The sequence below is a fragment of the Dunckerocampus dactyliophorus genome, chromosome 18 (genome assembly GCF_027744805.1).
Source record: "Dunckerocampus dactyliophorus isolate RoL2022-P2 chromosome 18, RoL_Ddac_1.1, whole genome shotgun sequence".
Taxonomy (NCBI): Eukaryota; Metazoa; Chordata; class Actinopteri; order Syngnathiformes; family Syngnathidae; genus Dunckerocampus; species Dunckerocampus dactyliophorus.
In genome coordinates, this window is record NC_072836.1 from 1931290 (window position 1) to 1947698 (window position 16409).

General features: G+C 47.5%; 2 protein-coding genes across 2 annotated transcripts; one reads left to right on the forward strand and one right to left on the reverse strand.

The window, feature by feature from the left end:
- The first annotated feature begins 50 nt into the window (after positions 1-50).
- Positions 51-5459, forward strand: kat8 (K(lysine) acetyltransferase 8). The gene is made up of 11 exons (XM_054758402.1): positions 51-438; positions 729-803; positions 864-1042; positions 1112-1165; positions 1232-1396; positions 3003-3092; positions 3155-3295; positions 3372-3465; positions 3576-3726; positions 3817-3971; positions 4061-5459. The coding sequence occupies exons 1-11, from the start codon at positions 186-188 to the stop codon at positions 4123-4125; spliced, it is 1422 nt and encodes a 473-aa protein (XP_054614377.1). The 5' UTR covers positions 51-185; the 3' UTR covers positions 4126-5459.
- Positions 4153-15011, reverse strand: LOC129170654 (xylosyltransferase 1-like). Its single transcript, XM_054758396.1, has 11 exons — positions 14650-15011; positions 11183-11636; positions 10376-10548; positions 10111-10313; positions 9452-9532; positions 9164-9380; positions 8926-9102; positions 6965-7236; positions 6383-6578; positions 5971-6307; positions 4153-5856 (listed from the first exon to the last, which is right to left on the reverse strand). Exons 1-11 carry the CDS (start codon positions 14920-14922, stop codon positions 5534-5536), a joined length of 2706 nt encoding a protein of 901 aa, XP_054614371.1. The 5' UTR covers positions 14923-15011; the 3' UTR covers positions 4153-5533.
- Positions 15012-16409: the final 1398 nt, after the last annotated feature.

Sequence of the window (16409 nt, forward strand, 5' to 3'; positions counted from 1 at the left end):
CTGTACTGTATTGCATGAGGGGCGGGGCCGTGCGTGATGACGTTGGCCAGCGTCCTCGCCGCCATATTGGCACTTTGTTGTTGAAGCGGGCTCGTGAAGGCAGAGGCGTGTGCGCTTGTTTTGAAGCAAAGGGCGCGGACGACTGGCGGGAACACAACCAGCCCAGGAGGGGTTCGGAACCGGCCATGGACTCAGAACTGGACCCGACTCAGGCGGAGAGCGAGCGCGGGGATGTGGAGTCTCGCATCCCGGCTGCGTGCTCGTCGAACGGTAGTGGCGGAGAGGACGACGAGGTGGAGGCTGAGGCTCTTGTTCGGGAAGCGGGCGGATCCAGTAGTCAACACACTCCGGACCGGACCGGGATGCTCGGCAGGGAGCAGGAGGTGTCGGTGGAAATCGGAGGGACTTATTTGTGTCAACGCGCTGATAAAACATGGCGTAAGTTGTTACCGGCTAGCATATTAGCATGCGCCGGCTAGCCTAATACATCACGACAACACTACTGTTTTTGACGTGTGGTCACATGGGCACTGTGACGTAGTGATCAGATTTTCCAGAAAACCGGACAAGATCACGCAATGACGTCATGGAGTTGCCAGAAGACTGTACTTCTTCCGGGTTGCTCTGGCGTCATGACTAAACTGCTCACAACCACCAGTGCATGTGTTTGCATGGCACCCTGCTATGATCTATGCAACGTATCCATGTAATCATGTTTTCATTGTCAGACGCAGCAGAAGTCATTCAGTCTCGACTAAACGAGCAGGAAGGAAGAGAAGAGTTCTACGTTCACTACGTAGGATGTAAGTCTCACACACACATGCGTCTCTGCATGGTGCTCATGTACTGTGGGGGGGGTTCAGTCAACAGACGTCTGGACGAGTGGGTGGGCAAAGCCCGCTTGGCGCTCACCAAGACGGTGAAGGACGCCGTGAGGAAGAGTGTGGAGGTCGGCGGCGTCGGTGACCTTGGCGAACAACCCGAACGCAAGATCACACGCAACCAGAAGCGCAAACACGATGAGATCAACCACGTGCAGAAGGTGAGGTGTGGGGCGGGGGGGCTCACTCAGCATGGCGCTGTTGCCTGAATCCGACTTTTGTCTACGCAGACGTATGCCGAGATGGACCCGACCACCGCTGCCCTGGAGAAGGAACACGAGGCAGTAAGTGGCTTTTTGTGCGCTGAGATGTCACATGACTCCTCTTCAATGTTCACGCGTCCTCCACAGATCACCAAGGTCAAATACGTGGACAAGATCCAGATTGGAAACTTTGAGATCGATGCTTGGTACTTCTCGCCCTTCCCTGAAGACTATGGCAAGCAGCCCAAACTTTGGATCTGCGAGTACTGTCTCAAGTACATGAAGTACGAGAAGACCTTCAGACACCACCTGGTTGGTACCGACACACGTCCAAAGTCACAACGTGTGGAACTTTGTTATCCTAAATGTTTTCATGCTCGAATGGTTGCACTTGATTGGCAAATGTGAAAGTAGATTTAAAAAGATGAACATTTAAAAAGGAAATTTAAAAAGATGAACGCAGCGATTCTCAACTGGTGGGTCATGACCCAAAAGCGGGTTGCAGATAGCAAGTCAAAAAGTACATTGTATATTTTAAAGTCAAATTGAGGAATATTTTAGTCATTTTCCTCCTTGGCATACGTACATTGCACAGTCATCAGTGAAATATCTCATTTTATATTTCATTTTACTTTATTTTGCATTTCCTTGACAAAATGCCTGTTTATATTTCAAAAGATGACCGGCGATTTAAAAAAAAAAAAAACATGCATTTGCTTTGTTTGACTTAAAAGTATACAAAGTATAAATAAATGAAAGCGTAAATAAATATAAAATTTAAAAAATGACTTTAATAAAAGTGTAAATGAAAAATAAATTACAATAAAAATGACTTAAGTGGGGCCGCACAGTGGTCTAGTGGTTAGCACGTTGGCCAATACAGTAACAGCCTGGAGATCGGGAAGACCTGGGTTGGATTCTCCCTTGGGCATTTCTGTGTGGAGTTTGCATGTTCTCCCCGTGTGTGCGTGGGTTTTCTCCGGGTACTCCGGTTTCCTCCCACATTCCAAAAAAACATGCATGTTAGGTAATGCAAGGTTAACTCTAAATTGTCCATAGGTATGAATATGAGTGTGAATGGTTGTTTGTCTATATGTGCGATTGGCTGGCGGCCAGTCCAGGGTGTACCCCGCCTGTCGCCCGAAGTCAGCTGGGATAGGCTCGTTAGGCTCCAGCATGCCCCACGACCCTAACGAGGAAGAAGCGGTATAGAAAATGGATGGATGACTTACAGTAAGTGCAAAAAATAATAAAAAAAATCAAAATGACTTAAGTGTAAAAACAAATGAAAATTAAAAATGACTGCAGTAAATCTAAAATACAAATAAAATAAATAAAATGGCTTAAAGTGTAAAAAATAATTTGAATGGATGGATTTAAATAAGTGAAAAAAGTGTAAAAGAATAATAAAAAATGAATTACAATAAAATGACAAATGTAAAAAAAAATATAAAAAATTAAAATGGCTTAAGTAAAAACGTTAAAAATTACTTAAGTGTAAAAAAACAAAAATTAAAAATGACTGAAATAAGTGTAAAAAAATCATACAAATAAACACGGCTTAAAGTGTAAAATGATAAAAATGACTTAAATGAAAGTAGAAAACAAAAAAATAACCTAGAAGTTCAAAATAATAATACAAAAAAAATAACAAAAATGGTCAAAGTAAAAAAATAAAAACCACTGAAATAAAAGTGTAAAAAATAATACAAATAAATATAAATAAAAATGGCTTAAAGTGTAAAAAATGTTAACAAAAAAAGACTTAAATAAAAGTGTAAACCCCAAAAAAACTAATAAAAATGATTTAAATAAAAGTGGATCGCCACTTAATGACCACTGGAAAATGTGAGTCCCAGGTTGGGACCATTTGAGAACCCCTGGATTAAAGGAAGTGTGCGTGTGTGCATGCATGCAGTCCCACTGCCAGTGGAAGCAGCCTCCAGGCAAGGAGATCTACAGGAGAAGCAACATCTCCGTGTACGAGGTGGACGGACGCGACCACAAGGTGAGGTCAGCACACTGATCGTTGGATCAATGAGTGTGATCAGTGTAATGTTGTGTGAGCAGATCTACTGTCAGAACTTGTGCCTGCTGGCAAAGCTCTTCCTGGACCACAAGACGCTCTACTTTGACGTGGAGCCCTTCATATTCTACATCCTCACGGAGGTCAACAAGCAAGGGGCGCACATCGTGGGTTACTTCTCCAAAGTAAGACGTCTGTCACAGAGGACGGGGTGGGCGGGGCGTCACATGGGAACTTAAAGAGCTGATCGTCGTTTTGCAGGAGAAAGAGTCTCCGGACGGGAACAACGTGGCGTGTATTCTCACGCTGCCGCCTTACCAACGCCGCGGCTACGGGAAGTTCCTCATCGCCTTCAGTGAGTGTTGACGCAAGCTAGCTCACATCACAACATCCCAGTAGTGCTGATTGCCACTCTGTGTGTGTGTGTGTGTGTGTGTGTGTGTGTGTGTGTGTGTGCGTGCGTAGGCTATGAGCTGTCCAAGCTGGAGAGTGCGGTGGGTTCTCCTGAGAAGCCTCTGTCTGATCTGGGCAAGCTGAGCTACAGAAGCTACTGGTCCTGGGTTCTTCTGGAGATACTACGAGATTTCAGAGGAACGCTTTCCATCAAAGACCTCAGGTAGCGCGTGCACACACACACACACACACACACACACACACGGAGCACAAAGACTGTTAACGTGCCCCCCCACCCCACCCCACCCCCCAGCCAGATGACCAGCATCACGCAGAGTGACATCATCAGCACGCTGCAGTCGCTCAACATGGTCAAGTACTGGAAAGGTCAGCACGTCATCTGCGTAACGCCCAAACTGGTGGAGGAGCACCTCAAGAGCGCCCAGTACAAGAAGCCACCAATCACAGGTGAGTGGGCGTGTCCCACCGTGCCGTGCTCTGCCCCCCTCCCGCCTTACAGCGGTCTCACGCCACCTGTCGCCTGTTTTGGTCCACAGTGGACACCGTGTGCCTGAAGTGGGCGCCTCCCAAAAACAAACAGGCCAAGTTGTCCAAGAAGTGAGGGGCGGAGCCACAGACATGACATCACTTCCTCCCACGTGTAAATAAGTTCAGTCACTATTTTCTTAAATAAATACATTTGGTTTTAAACAAAAAACAAGGTGTCATTGATGTGCAGACATTAAGGAGATTCTCTTTATTCCAAAATGTTGTTGGAACACAAAGGCACCATCAGAACACATGAAGACTTGTTCATGAATAGAAATATCATATCTAGAATCAACCAGTCCGCTCATCTCCACGCTGACGAGCAGCACTGGAGAGAAAAGTCCAACAATAAAAAGGACATTTGGCACCTCCAAGGACAATACAAACTATTACATTCTGTGAAATGAACATTGTCAACATGTATTATATTCATTTACGAGCGCAAACATATTTAACCCATAAGAATCCATTTCAGGTCAAATGCAAAGTGGATAGACCACATATTTATGACGTTTTTGGTCAAATACTACTAATTGGTGTGAAAGATGTGAGGTTACATACAAGTTACACCCTTCATGATAAATGTATGCTATTGACTGTCTTACTAGTATTTTTGCTAGTGTGACAAATGCGTCACGTCTTTTCTTTCCATAGCAACGTGAAGGCTAATACCTCGATAGTGATATTTTCCTAGCTTGTTTTCTATGAATATATGGAAGACATATAGCAAGAAGAGTTTAATTGTAATATTTGACTCCCTGTTAATGCGTCATAATTGTTAAATTGGTGTAAAATGAGCTTTCATGGTTAAAAAAAAGAAACGTTTTGGAAATGAGCTAGCTTACTTGACACGCTGCCATTTTAGGGACGCCTATCCTGGGCTAGTCACATGAAAGCCACTCCCAAATGTTTCCTATACCTCACTTAGTGACTTGATGTATACGGCATAATTTAGAACATTTAAATTCTTATGAGTTAAATATGACACAGTGTTCATCTTTCATTCACAACATGTACTTTTAAGGTCATATTCAGTGTGTTCGTGATGGTAATAAGCTTCACGCCAAGGCAGTATCGTTAGTCAAATAGGACAATAAATACTTCATCAATAACTACAAAGTCAAGGTAATGAGATCAATAAATAAGTGGACTCATAACTTATTTGTCAAGTTAAAACCTCATCAATGAGGCAACACTTGGACGCGTCCACGCGAGACACATCCGGCATGAAAACAATAACAGGAACACTTCCACCCACATGCCACCAGGCGGCGCCATCGGACTTAAGACCCTTAAGAAGCGTCTCTGACAGCAGACCGTTTCACAATCAATAAAATTCATCTTCAGCTTCACACAATAAAACATTTCACCTCACACATTTTCAAAATTAAAACACAGTCCTTCTCACACACACACAGGGGGAGGGTGTGCACGTTAAATAAAAAATAAATAGAAAGGTCGACTTCCTTCACGTGCATCTGTTACCTGATGCGGCCGTCCTGCTGGGCTGGCCCGAGTTCTGACTTAGGGTCCGGGCTGTGTGAGCTCCACGCCGTCAGGCGGCAGAGCTGCATGATGGGACACGCGCTCGGGCCCGTGGAGCAGACGTCCGCCGCGGACCAGTAAGCCTCCAGCAGGCGGTCCAGCCAGTGCCGCAGCGATGCCCCCGTCAGGCCAGCATTAGCCTCGGCCTCCTCCACGGCGCCCAGGCTGATGGGGAGTCTCAGGACGGGGTTGAGCCCGTGGAAGCTCTGCTCCATGTAGGAGTTCTTGGCCGGGCCGTCGTGAAGACGCAAAACCTCCTCTAGGGGGAGCAATCCAAGATGGCCGCCACAGAAAGAAACATCGTGATTGAAAACAATGACTCACTGTTGGTACGTGAGAGTCTGGACCCTGTGGATCTGGTTCTGGTCCTCACCTTGTTTGATTGGCTGCTGTTGGTAGAACTCCAGAGGCGCCACAATGAAGCTGGTCTGGCCCAGTAGGCTCCAGTGGTTCAGAACCCTCAGCGTCCACACGCCCGGCCGCAGTGGTGCCGTCAGTGGGGGGCGGTAGTGAGTGACATCAGCGGAGGCGTCCACGTGGATGTCGTAGGTGGCCGCGATCACGTTGGTGGGGTCGATCCACACCACCGTGGCCGTCAGGTTGCTCGGGCCTCGGGTCCAGCGCTGCACCGCTACCGGCTCGTCCTGGGGTCCCAGCAGACCCCCCCGGTTCCGAAATAGACGCTCTTTTGGATCCCAGTCCGCCCCCACCTGAAGAAGACAGCACTCTGCATCAAACATCACATTACTTGTGTGTGTGTGTGTGTGTGCGTGTGTGTGTGTGACCTGCACGTGTTGCAGTCTGTTGGTGGGGTGTGGGGGGCTGGCCAGGGTGAAGTGGTCTCGGGGGGTCACCCAGGTCTCCAGTTTCTCCAGCTGGGTGGAGGCTCTGTTCACGGCCACGTGTCGCAGCAAGTAACCTTGGAAGCGGTCGGACAGGAAGTACATGTGGACAGAGAGCGGGGGGCCGGTGGTCTCGTACCTGAAACAACAACACACACACACACACATCATCATCATCATCATTTCACAGCTGTGGAACAGACAAGTCTTTCTTTAACACACACAGGTCGCTGGTCCCCACCCCAACACTAACAAGAACCTCCTTGTGCCGTGTGAGGGGGTCCAAGCCAAACATACACACACACACACACACACACACACGCACAGGGACTGAAGGCTGATTGTGCGCCACTACAAGCTAACGTTATCTTCATGTTTAGCAAACACAAACAGCCATCACTCGGGTGGAACATCTCAGCAGCCAAACAGGAAGTTGTAAACATTCGGACCAACAAGCATCACGTGCGCACCAGCGGGGAACATCTGATGACAACCCCAAACGCAAACCCACTCCCGGTGTTGTACCTGCAGCTGTTGTCGCTGGGGCGTCCCTGCAGGGAGCCGGCGGCGCGTCGCAGGCCCATACGAGCAAAGCTATGGTAGTGGCTGAGCACGGCGTCGGACACGCCGGCCACGCCGTCCGTTTCCTGCTCGTAGACATTCTCCCAGTAGGCTTCCAGGCCCGGCGTACCCGCAGCGTACGCTCCAAACAGGTGGGCGTCCAGTTGGTTGATGACATCCTGGCTGACGCTCGCCTCAAACTTCCTGGCAAAAAATGTGGGTCTGGATGCCTGTTGCTGGCGCAACAACATATCAACAACACATAAATAACATGCAAACAACACATCAACGTCATCATGCGGCTGGAGGGCGCCCCCAGTGGCCGATGGTGATAATTGCCGGGTTGGAACGCATCTAAAAATACAGCAGCTGCTTCCTGGATCAGCTGCCAGCTTCCAGAGGCACTGCTAATTTGTCAAAGTTATTCCTGTCCCGCCCAAAACAACCAACTTATTACAGGCCGCAACATTCGGGCCAAAAATATCCAGCGGCAAACGCCCCGCCGTACCTACAGAACGTCCTCTTCTTCTACTTTTCATGTCTTGGGGAGTACGGTACCAATACGCTATAGAGCCGCAACAAAGACAACCATGTTGTGTAGGAAGTCAGGAGTTATTGTGTATTTATTGTGTGCCATTGTATAATTATTGTGTCACTGTTATTATTGTGTATTTATTGTGTTTTCACATAACTATTGTGTTGTTATTGTATTATTGTGTGATCATTGTGAATCGTGTATTTATTGTGTACTAATGCGTAATTATTGTATAATTATTGTGTTGTCGTGTATTTATTGTTTTTGCATAATTATTGTGCGATTGTGTTACTGTGTTATTATTGTGTAATCATTGTGTGTTATTGCATAATTATTGTGCTATTGTTGTGTATTTATTGTGTGAAATTGTGTAATTATTGTGTATTGTGTTTTTGCATAATTATTGTGTTGTTGTGTGATTGTGTATCACGCATTTATTGTGTGTTACTGTGTTATTATTGTGTAATTATTGTGTGTTATGTTGTTATTTTGTGAATTTGTGTGTTATTGCATAATTATTGTGTTATTGTGTGTTGTGTATTTATTGTGTTTTTGCATAATTATTGTGTTGTTATTGTATTATTGTTTATCGTGTATTGTGTAATTGTGCATTTGTGTGTTATTGTATTATTATTATTGTTATTGTGTATTTGTGTTTTAGCATAATTATTCTTTTGTGTGATTGTGTATCGTGTATTTATTGTGTTATTATTGTGTAATTTTTGCGTGTTATTGTGTATTTATTGTGTTTTTGCATAATAATTGTGTTATTTATGTGTAATTGTTGCACGTTACTATGTTATTATTGTGTTTTTGAATAATTATGTGCTATGTCATTATTGTGTCGTTATTGTGTGTTATTATTGTGTATTTGTTGTGTTTTTGCATAATTATTGTGTTAGTCATGTGTAATATTTGCATGTTACTATGTTATTATTGTGTTTTTGCAGAATTATTGTGTGCTATGTCATTATTGTGCGTTATTATTGTGTATTTATTGTGTTTTTGCATAATTATTGTGTTATTTATGTGTAATTCTTGCACGTTACTATGTTATTATTGTGTTTTTGAATAATTATTGTGTATTTATGTGTAATTTTTGTTACCTTGTTATTGTGTTTTTGAATAATTATGTGCTATGTCATTATTGTGTCGTTATTGTGTGTTATTGTGTATTTATTGTGTTTTTGCATAATTATTGTGTTATGTGTAATTTTTGCACGTTACTATGTTATTATTGTGTTTTTGCATAATTATTGTGTGCTATGTCATTATTGTGTGTTATTATTGTGTATTTATTGTGTAAACCCTCACACAATCAAAGTATGCCTTAGTCATGTGACTTGTGTCGTGACCGTTTTTGGGCGTGTCAAGCGGAGGTGATTCACACCTGGAGGCGGGGCAGGTCGGCGGGCTTGAAGTCGTTGGGCGAGCATCCGCACCAGTCCACGATGTTCTTGTACTGACACTTGCAACCCAGCTTGCGGTTCCAGTTGGTGAGTCGCAGGTTGTTGTCCACCATGGTGTGGCAGAGGGCGCTGTTCTCCAGAACCGTGTGGAAGAAGGACTGTGGGGAAGGGGTTACCTCAGTGACCTTTCACCTTGACTATACGATCACATGACGTTACCTCGGCGGGAAGCAGAGTGAAGGCGTAGAAGCGCTTCATGGCGCCGACCAGCTCGTCCGTGGAGCGAACCACGTAGTCCACGAAGGCCCGGTTGAGCAGGAACCAATCGGAGCCTCCGTCTACCGCGATGCCTTCTGGGATCTTGCGGTCTCCGAGGCGCCACATGTGAGTGTCGCACTCCAGGAAGAGGCGGTCCAGACCCTGTTTGCGGATGAAGCTGGCAGCACAGACAAGGAGCTAATGAGAAGGAGGGGGCGTGTTCACAGGCAAGTGGCGTGCGGCGCTCACCGTGCGTTGTCGCGTCCGTGCGACTTGATGAAGTTCAAGTGACGGTGTTTGGACAAAAACGCCACCAGCTGCTCGTTGGTCCTGTCGGGAGACATCGGCCAATCAGCTCGCAGGACACACACCAGCTGACCACCAACCATCCCGCCTGACCTACTGGAACGTTTTGTTCTTCTGGACCAGGAGTCCATCGACCCACACGCTGCTGGCGGACGTCACGAATATTGATGGCATGGATTTTAGCTGGGAGGGGCTGTGTGTGTGTGTGTGCGTGCGTGCGTGACAAAAGTCAGTGAGGGGTTTTGGATCATGGTTCTGATCAGTCTGTGAGTTGAAATGTTAGTTACAGTCTGTGAGTGGTGTTCATTTCGACCACGGGTGTCCAAAATGTGGCAAGGGGGGCCATTAGCATTGCTAGCTTAGCATACATGAGCTTGCTTTGAGAATCTTTCATGTCAAAATGGCCGCCCTTCCTTAATTTTTGTGTGGGAAACAGTCTGGAAAACCGTGAGTTAAAGGATGCAGATGGACCAGAACCTTCGGCCCAAATGGCGTGATGAAGTCCGATGACCTCGTTTCCTTCTTCGTCAATCAGCCCCTCCCTCCCGGTAGACACAACACCCTCTTGTGCACTGACAGGAAGTGGAACACACAACTCTCACCTGATGGGGTAGTCGGCGGCGCTCAGGTTGATGAAAAAGTCCCATGACCAGTCGGCCATCTTGAGCAGGTCGTCCATAGCGTGCAGGTACATGGTCAGCAGGCTGGCCCCACCCCAGATGGTCGCCATCCTCCAGGGGGTGACGCGTACGTTGCGGTATTGCCGGGCCACAGCCATCACCTCTCGATGAAGGTAGTCGGACCTCTGGCAGGGAGGTGTCATCATGACAACAAGGTCATAGTGAGCTAGCGGGGGCGTGGTCTCACCTGGTCCACGTGGATGTAGTAGAAGTGCGCCGTGTGGTAGACCGCCTTGAAGAGACGGTGGAACTGACGCGAGGCACGGCCGTGGACCACTAGCACGAAGGCCAAGCGTACCGGCGCTGGGTGGGCGGAGTCAGGCGGCCCTTCGTCCCACTGGATGTTGACGCTGACTTTACCTGGGGGGAGGAGTCACATGGTCACATGGTTTCAATCATCAGTCGTCTCCTACGTGACACTGCTGAGGCCTTCAGGGTCCGTGGGTGGGCTGACAGGGCGTGCATGGAGGTAGAGGCCTTCTAACCACCAACCGCCCTTCACTGGAGGGCGGGGGACGTGGCCGAGAGCTCTCTGTAACAACAAACCACTTTAAAAGGCTGAGCTGCCTGTCAATCAAAGTCAAGGTGGAGGGTCCATAAGGAGGGTGGGGGGAGTCAGCCTGTAATCATAAAAAGTCACGAGTCAGCGCATCCCACAAAAGATGCTTGATGAGGCTGTAATTACAACTTCCTTTCACAGTGGCCCCGCCCACCATGCAGCTAGCTAGCTATGGCAACAGCAAAGTCTCACGTTCTTCCTTCTTCACGGTCTTCTTTCTTCACGGTCTTCCTTCTCCTTCACGTTCTTCCTTCATCCCGTTCTTCCTTCATCCCGTTCTTCCTTCTTCACATTCTTCCTCCATGTACTTCCTTCTTCATGTTCTTCCTTTTCTTTACGTTCTTTCTTCTTCACATTCTTCCTTTTTTGTGTTTTTCCAACAAAGAAAACATGTCAAATGAGTCTGTTTTAAAAAGAGGCAACAGCGACTTTCACCTTGCAGGGGGCAGAAGCGAGGAACTTGATGAGGCATCAGTGCATCCTTCATGTGTCTGCAGTAGACGTCGGCCATCTGCTGGCGACACCCTCGACTTTTAGCTCGCGACAGAGCCGAGATGGCTTCTTTCCCGCTGATCTCGCACTCGGCCTGCTCCTTCCTCAGTGGCGCGGCGGTCGTCTTCTGCATCTGCCGCACCACTGGACTCTTCTTAGACTTCGGGGTCGCTTCTGGGACGGCAGTCGCCGGGACGTGGGTGCGATTGTAGGTGGAGGATTTTCCCAGGACGCTTTGAGGCTTCTGGTGAGCGTTGCCGCCTGGCGCACGCTGATGTTGCAATGGAGCGGCAGGGTTGCTGCTATCCATGGCGTCAAAGTCTTTGGGGACGGAGTTCTCATTGTTGTTGCTGTCGGGAGGACGTTTCTCTTTGGGTCGGTGAGAGCGGTAAACGTCCTGCAAGGAAACAGGAAGTTAGCATCATGATAGAAGTCATCCACACTCACGTGCTTGCTCCTGCCCCTCCAAACGTGCACCTCCAAAAACATCTAATTCATGTCAGCACCGACACAGACTGCAGAGCTGTGATTGCTTGGCTTTTTTTAGTGCATCATTTCCTGTATGTAACCTTTCCTGTTCTTCTTTCTTCCGAAATCCACCAAAACAAAAGAAACAATGGCACCTCTCTTAGCATCTCAGCGTAAATGTGCAAATATTAGCACTTACTAGCAAACACACAAGTGTGCCTGAGTACACAGTGTACTTATTGAAATGTACTGACAGAAGTATTCCAGCCTCAATCATCCAGAAGAGATGACCTGCGACCCCGGCGGTGCACGTCTGTCCACTGAAGGCACGCACTGATCTTGATGATGACAACGTGTAAAACCACATGACCTCAGAGTGTATTTCCATCCCACAGTGTGAGTCCCACTGTTTAAGTGTTAACACACGCGTGCGTGGAAGGGCGGGGTCGCGGTGGCCACCTGCTCAGCACACAAGCGTTCATTATGTACGTGTAATATCAGCTTGGAGGAATGTTGGCCAGCTTTTACTACTCATAGCATTCTTTTACCCTATAGGAAGTCTTCAAATGTGTCCTACACAAGTCTAGTCCCTAAGTGACACAAGTGGGAAACATTGGGGTTGTCATGTGACAATCATATGACTTCCTCCAAAAAACCCTCACCCTCACCTTAACCCTAACCTTTACCAAACCTTAACCCTTACCTAACCATCTTACCTAACATCGACATAACCCTAACATTTACCTAACCCTTACCTAACGTAACCCTAACCTTTACCAAACCCTAACCCTTACCCAACTCTAACCTTTACAAAACCTAACCCTAACATTTACCTAACCCTAAGTTAACCCTAACATTTACCTAACCCTAACCTTTAGCTAACCCCAACCCTTACCTAACCCTAATCTTTACCTAACCCTAACATTTACCTAACCCTAACCTTTAGCTAACCCTAAGCCCAACCCTTACCTTACCCTAAGCCTAACATTTACCAAAACCTAATCCATACCTAACCCTAACCTTTACCTAACTCTACCCCTAAATCAAAAGCAAGACAAAGAGAAGTCATCCGTCCTGCAGGTGGCGCCAGCTGGACTTTGTGACAGCAAATTGAAGTTGTAAAGTGAAGGTGATGAAAGGCACGACAATACAAGCTGGTGTATTCCACACGTTACCATGGAGACCACACCCTGGCACCCTGGTGGCGCTCACCTATGAGGACATCATCATTCTTTGCTCGCAGCTTTGTGCTGTCAGGCCCCCCCGAAGGCCCGTTGCTATGACGACGCTGACCCTGCTTTCACTTGTAAAAGTCCACCGCATCCGTCATACAGCCTCTGTCCGCTAGGGGCGCCATCACAATGCAGACGCATCAAAGAAGGCAGATGGACAGAAAGTGAGCTAAAAGCTAAATGGATGCGCATGAAGACGCTCTCACGCTGGCAGGATTACAGCAGGATTTATTTCAATCTCTGCATGATAATGCCGCTTTTAATGCCAGCGTGTGAGCTTCATCTCTAATAACCTGCCAACCAGAGGACAGAGACAGCCTACGTCTTCAGTTGTGGACAGATGACACCTCATGCTTCATGCTGTGGACGATGGTGAAAAAGTGTTTCTAAACGTGCTTTTATCCTCACTGCCTGCACGTCAACCATTGAGTGATGGGTCATAAATGTCCACACTGTCAAGATGTTCTCACTGGGACACGAAGACAAGGACAGTGTTTGGATATGATTGATCCATCCAAAGCAGATTAGAGCATGGAAATGTCAAAACAATCTTCTTATCTGACGCCATCTATGACACACCGCTGTGTGTGTGTGTGTGTGGCACTCAAAGGTGGGATGGGTGGGGGGTGCTGGTGTGGCGCCATCCACGTGGCTGTAAACATTTTTTTTAAATGCTAGCCAAATGTGGCGTGAATGTGCTCTCTGTGCACTGCAGGGAAAGTTTCACCTATAATTGTTGGCCTCCAACCAGCGGGGGCAGTGTAGCGCCGTCACGCCACCATCAGGTTGGATGACCAGGACAAATGTTTTTTTAAATGTGAGATGGGACGCTAACTCCAGGTAGCAAACAAGTTTTCAACATGTCAACCACAGCGGAAGACTTGCAAGGCAACGAAACAAGATGATGATGTCAATGTTGCAAAGCATCATGGGGGATTTAGTCATCACTGACCTTCTTCAACTCTTTCTATAGTGTTTTTTTCCCCACTCAGGACACTCATCCTATTGGAGAGCTTCCATGTCTCTAGACTTGGAAAGTGTCACACACTCACACGCACAAGCACACACACACACGCACACAAAGGGAAGATGACAGGGTAGAAAGTATAATGAAAGGATGTAAAAATGGATGTCAGCCCACATCTCCGGCTTCCTCACACAACATACACTAACTACTACACACACACTGAACTAGCTTTTCAATAAAATTATTATTCTTTAACACTTTTATAAAATGATGAATTTGTGTTTCGAAATAATCATGTGAACATCAAAGTTTCAACGAGTTATTATTATAGAATGTATTTTTCCTAATGTTAACATGGAGTGAATGTTTCACAAGATGAAGCTATTTAATTTCCAAGTAAAACCTGCCTCACCAAACTGGCTTGATAAAGTGATGCTTTTGCTCTGCGTTGATGCTGCTGCTGTAGTTTGTATGAATAAAGTTATTTTCATCAAAAGTCTACTAAATCCTTCCAATCGGCGTAGATTGGGAAGTCTTTCGTTGAGAATGGCACCTGTCATCCTGCTGAAACCAACATTTCTACAACAAGCGAGCAGGTTCTCTGCCACGTTAAATTGCCCCATTTGTGCCTCAAGTTCGGCCCGGTGGTCCTGCTCACCGAGCCTGCATAGTGGGGATGCAAAAGCATCTTCTGATTGGTGGAAACATCTACTCCATTGTCAGCAAGCACACGTTGGACCTACCGCACGCAGCTTGTGTCTGACGGGCGCCTTTGGCAGCGGTGGCGGCGGATCACTCCTCTGCAGTCCGCTTTTCGGCGGCTGCCTGTTGGCTTTGTCCGACCCCGCGGCTCGCTTCTCCCGGCTGCGGCTGCCTCGATCTCCGCCAGATGAGGAGTCCAGGCTGCTGAAGTTCCATACCAGCAGAGTCTGGATGAGCAGCACGGCCAGCGCGGCCACCACCACCGCAGCCCTGGAGCGGCGGACCAGCCTGCGGGAACACGCCGGAACGCTCATGACGTCCTCCCTGCCGCCGCTGCACGCCGTCCACGACGCCGCCTGAGAGCCGCTGCTGGCGGCTGGGGGGAAGGGGGGGGGGACGGGGGAGGAGGAGGCTTTTTGGCAGGGGCGTAAAAAGAGGAGAGCACAGCAGGCACAAGCCCACCCCAGACGGAAGAAAGGCGTCAGGCTTGTTGTTCAGCAACAGGGCGGCAGGCAGCACCATGGGCAGCTGCCCCCTTGACCTCCCTTTGCCGTCATTTGATTATTCCAGAGTGATTGACAGTTGATGACATGTCAGTTAACCGAAGCCCCGCCCACCACACGTGGCGTTGGCGTGATGGTGTCCAGGATGTCGATGCGTTGGGGGTCCCACACGCAGTCCTCCTCCAGTCCACTTGGGACCATCCCACAGTGGGGGGGCACCCAGGCGGTGTCGAACACGGGGCCGTAGCGAGCATCGTGCCAGTTCTTCTGGCGAGGGTGACCCTGATAGTTGATGGCGATGACGTGGCCCACATCCACGGCCACCTTGATGACCACTTTGTCTGAGTCAGGGTGGTTGAGGGGGTAACGCTTGGCCTTCTGAAGGTCTCTGCTCAGGTAGACGCCCCGCCCCAGCATCCCGTCTGCTGACTGGCGAAACCCCGAGCATATGATGGCTTCGGCGCTCTGCCTGGTGGTGCCGTGGTACATCACGTAACGCCTCCCGTCCACGGGAGCCGCGCCGCCCAGGGGGTCTAACCCCTGGGGAAGCTCAAAGTCGTTTTCGGCCCACTCAAACTCCATCGTCCTCGTTTGACCTCAGGGTCACTGCAAGAAACACAAGTAGCCTAGCTTAGCACAACAAGACAACCACAACGTAGCCCACCAGACAACTTCTCATGCAGTCATTGCAACACATTAGGAGTAGAGCTGAGCCACCTGGTGGACAAGTTGGACAACTACACTTAAAACAAAAATAAACAAGCTTCCAGAAGGACAACCTTGGCTATTTTCCAGCTGGTGCAGGCCTCTGATGAATATAGACATTAAATTAATCTTTACGTACATGATAGAAAGAACATAGACGCGAGTCACATTAATGCAGACATAAAATTAATGTACACTGGATTAATCTTGTCAGATATCAAATTAATCTTAATATAGTCATTAACCTCTATATTTTTGTACACATTAGAATGAATGTAAACACGATTAATGTTCATGTACACATGATAGAATCAATGTGTACATGATACATCTTAATGGAGACATTAAATTAATGTCGATGTAGACAAAGTTGTGAAGTGATCATTTCAGAAAGTGGAGGGCTAATGCAAATGAATCAAACTTTTGAGAGAAAAACAAGTCTTTAAAAGAAGTCAAATAAGGTAGCGATGTATGAAGATATGAATAAAAAACAAAAATGACGTTACCTTGAAGCAGGTCACGTGCTCCCACGTGTGTGTACGCATCCTGGCAGAGCCCCGCCCTCACGAAAAAGAACAAAGCCAGAAACTTCC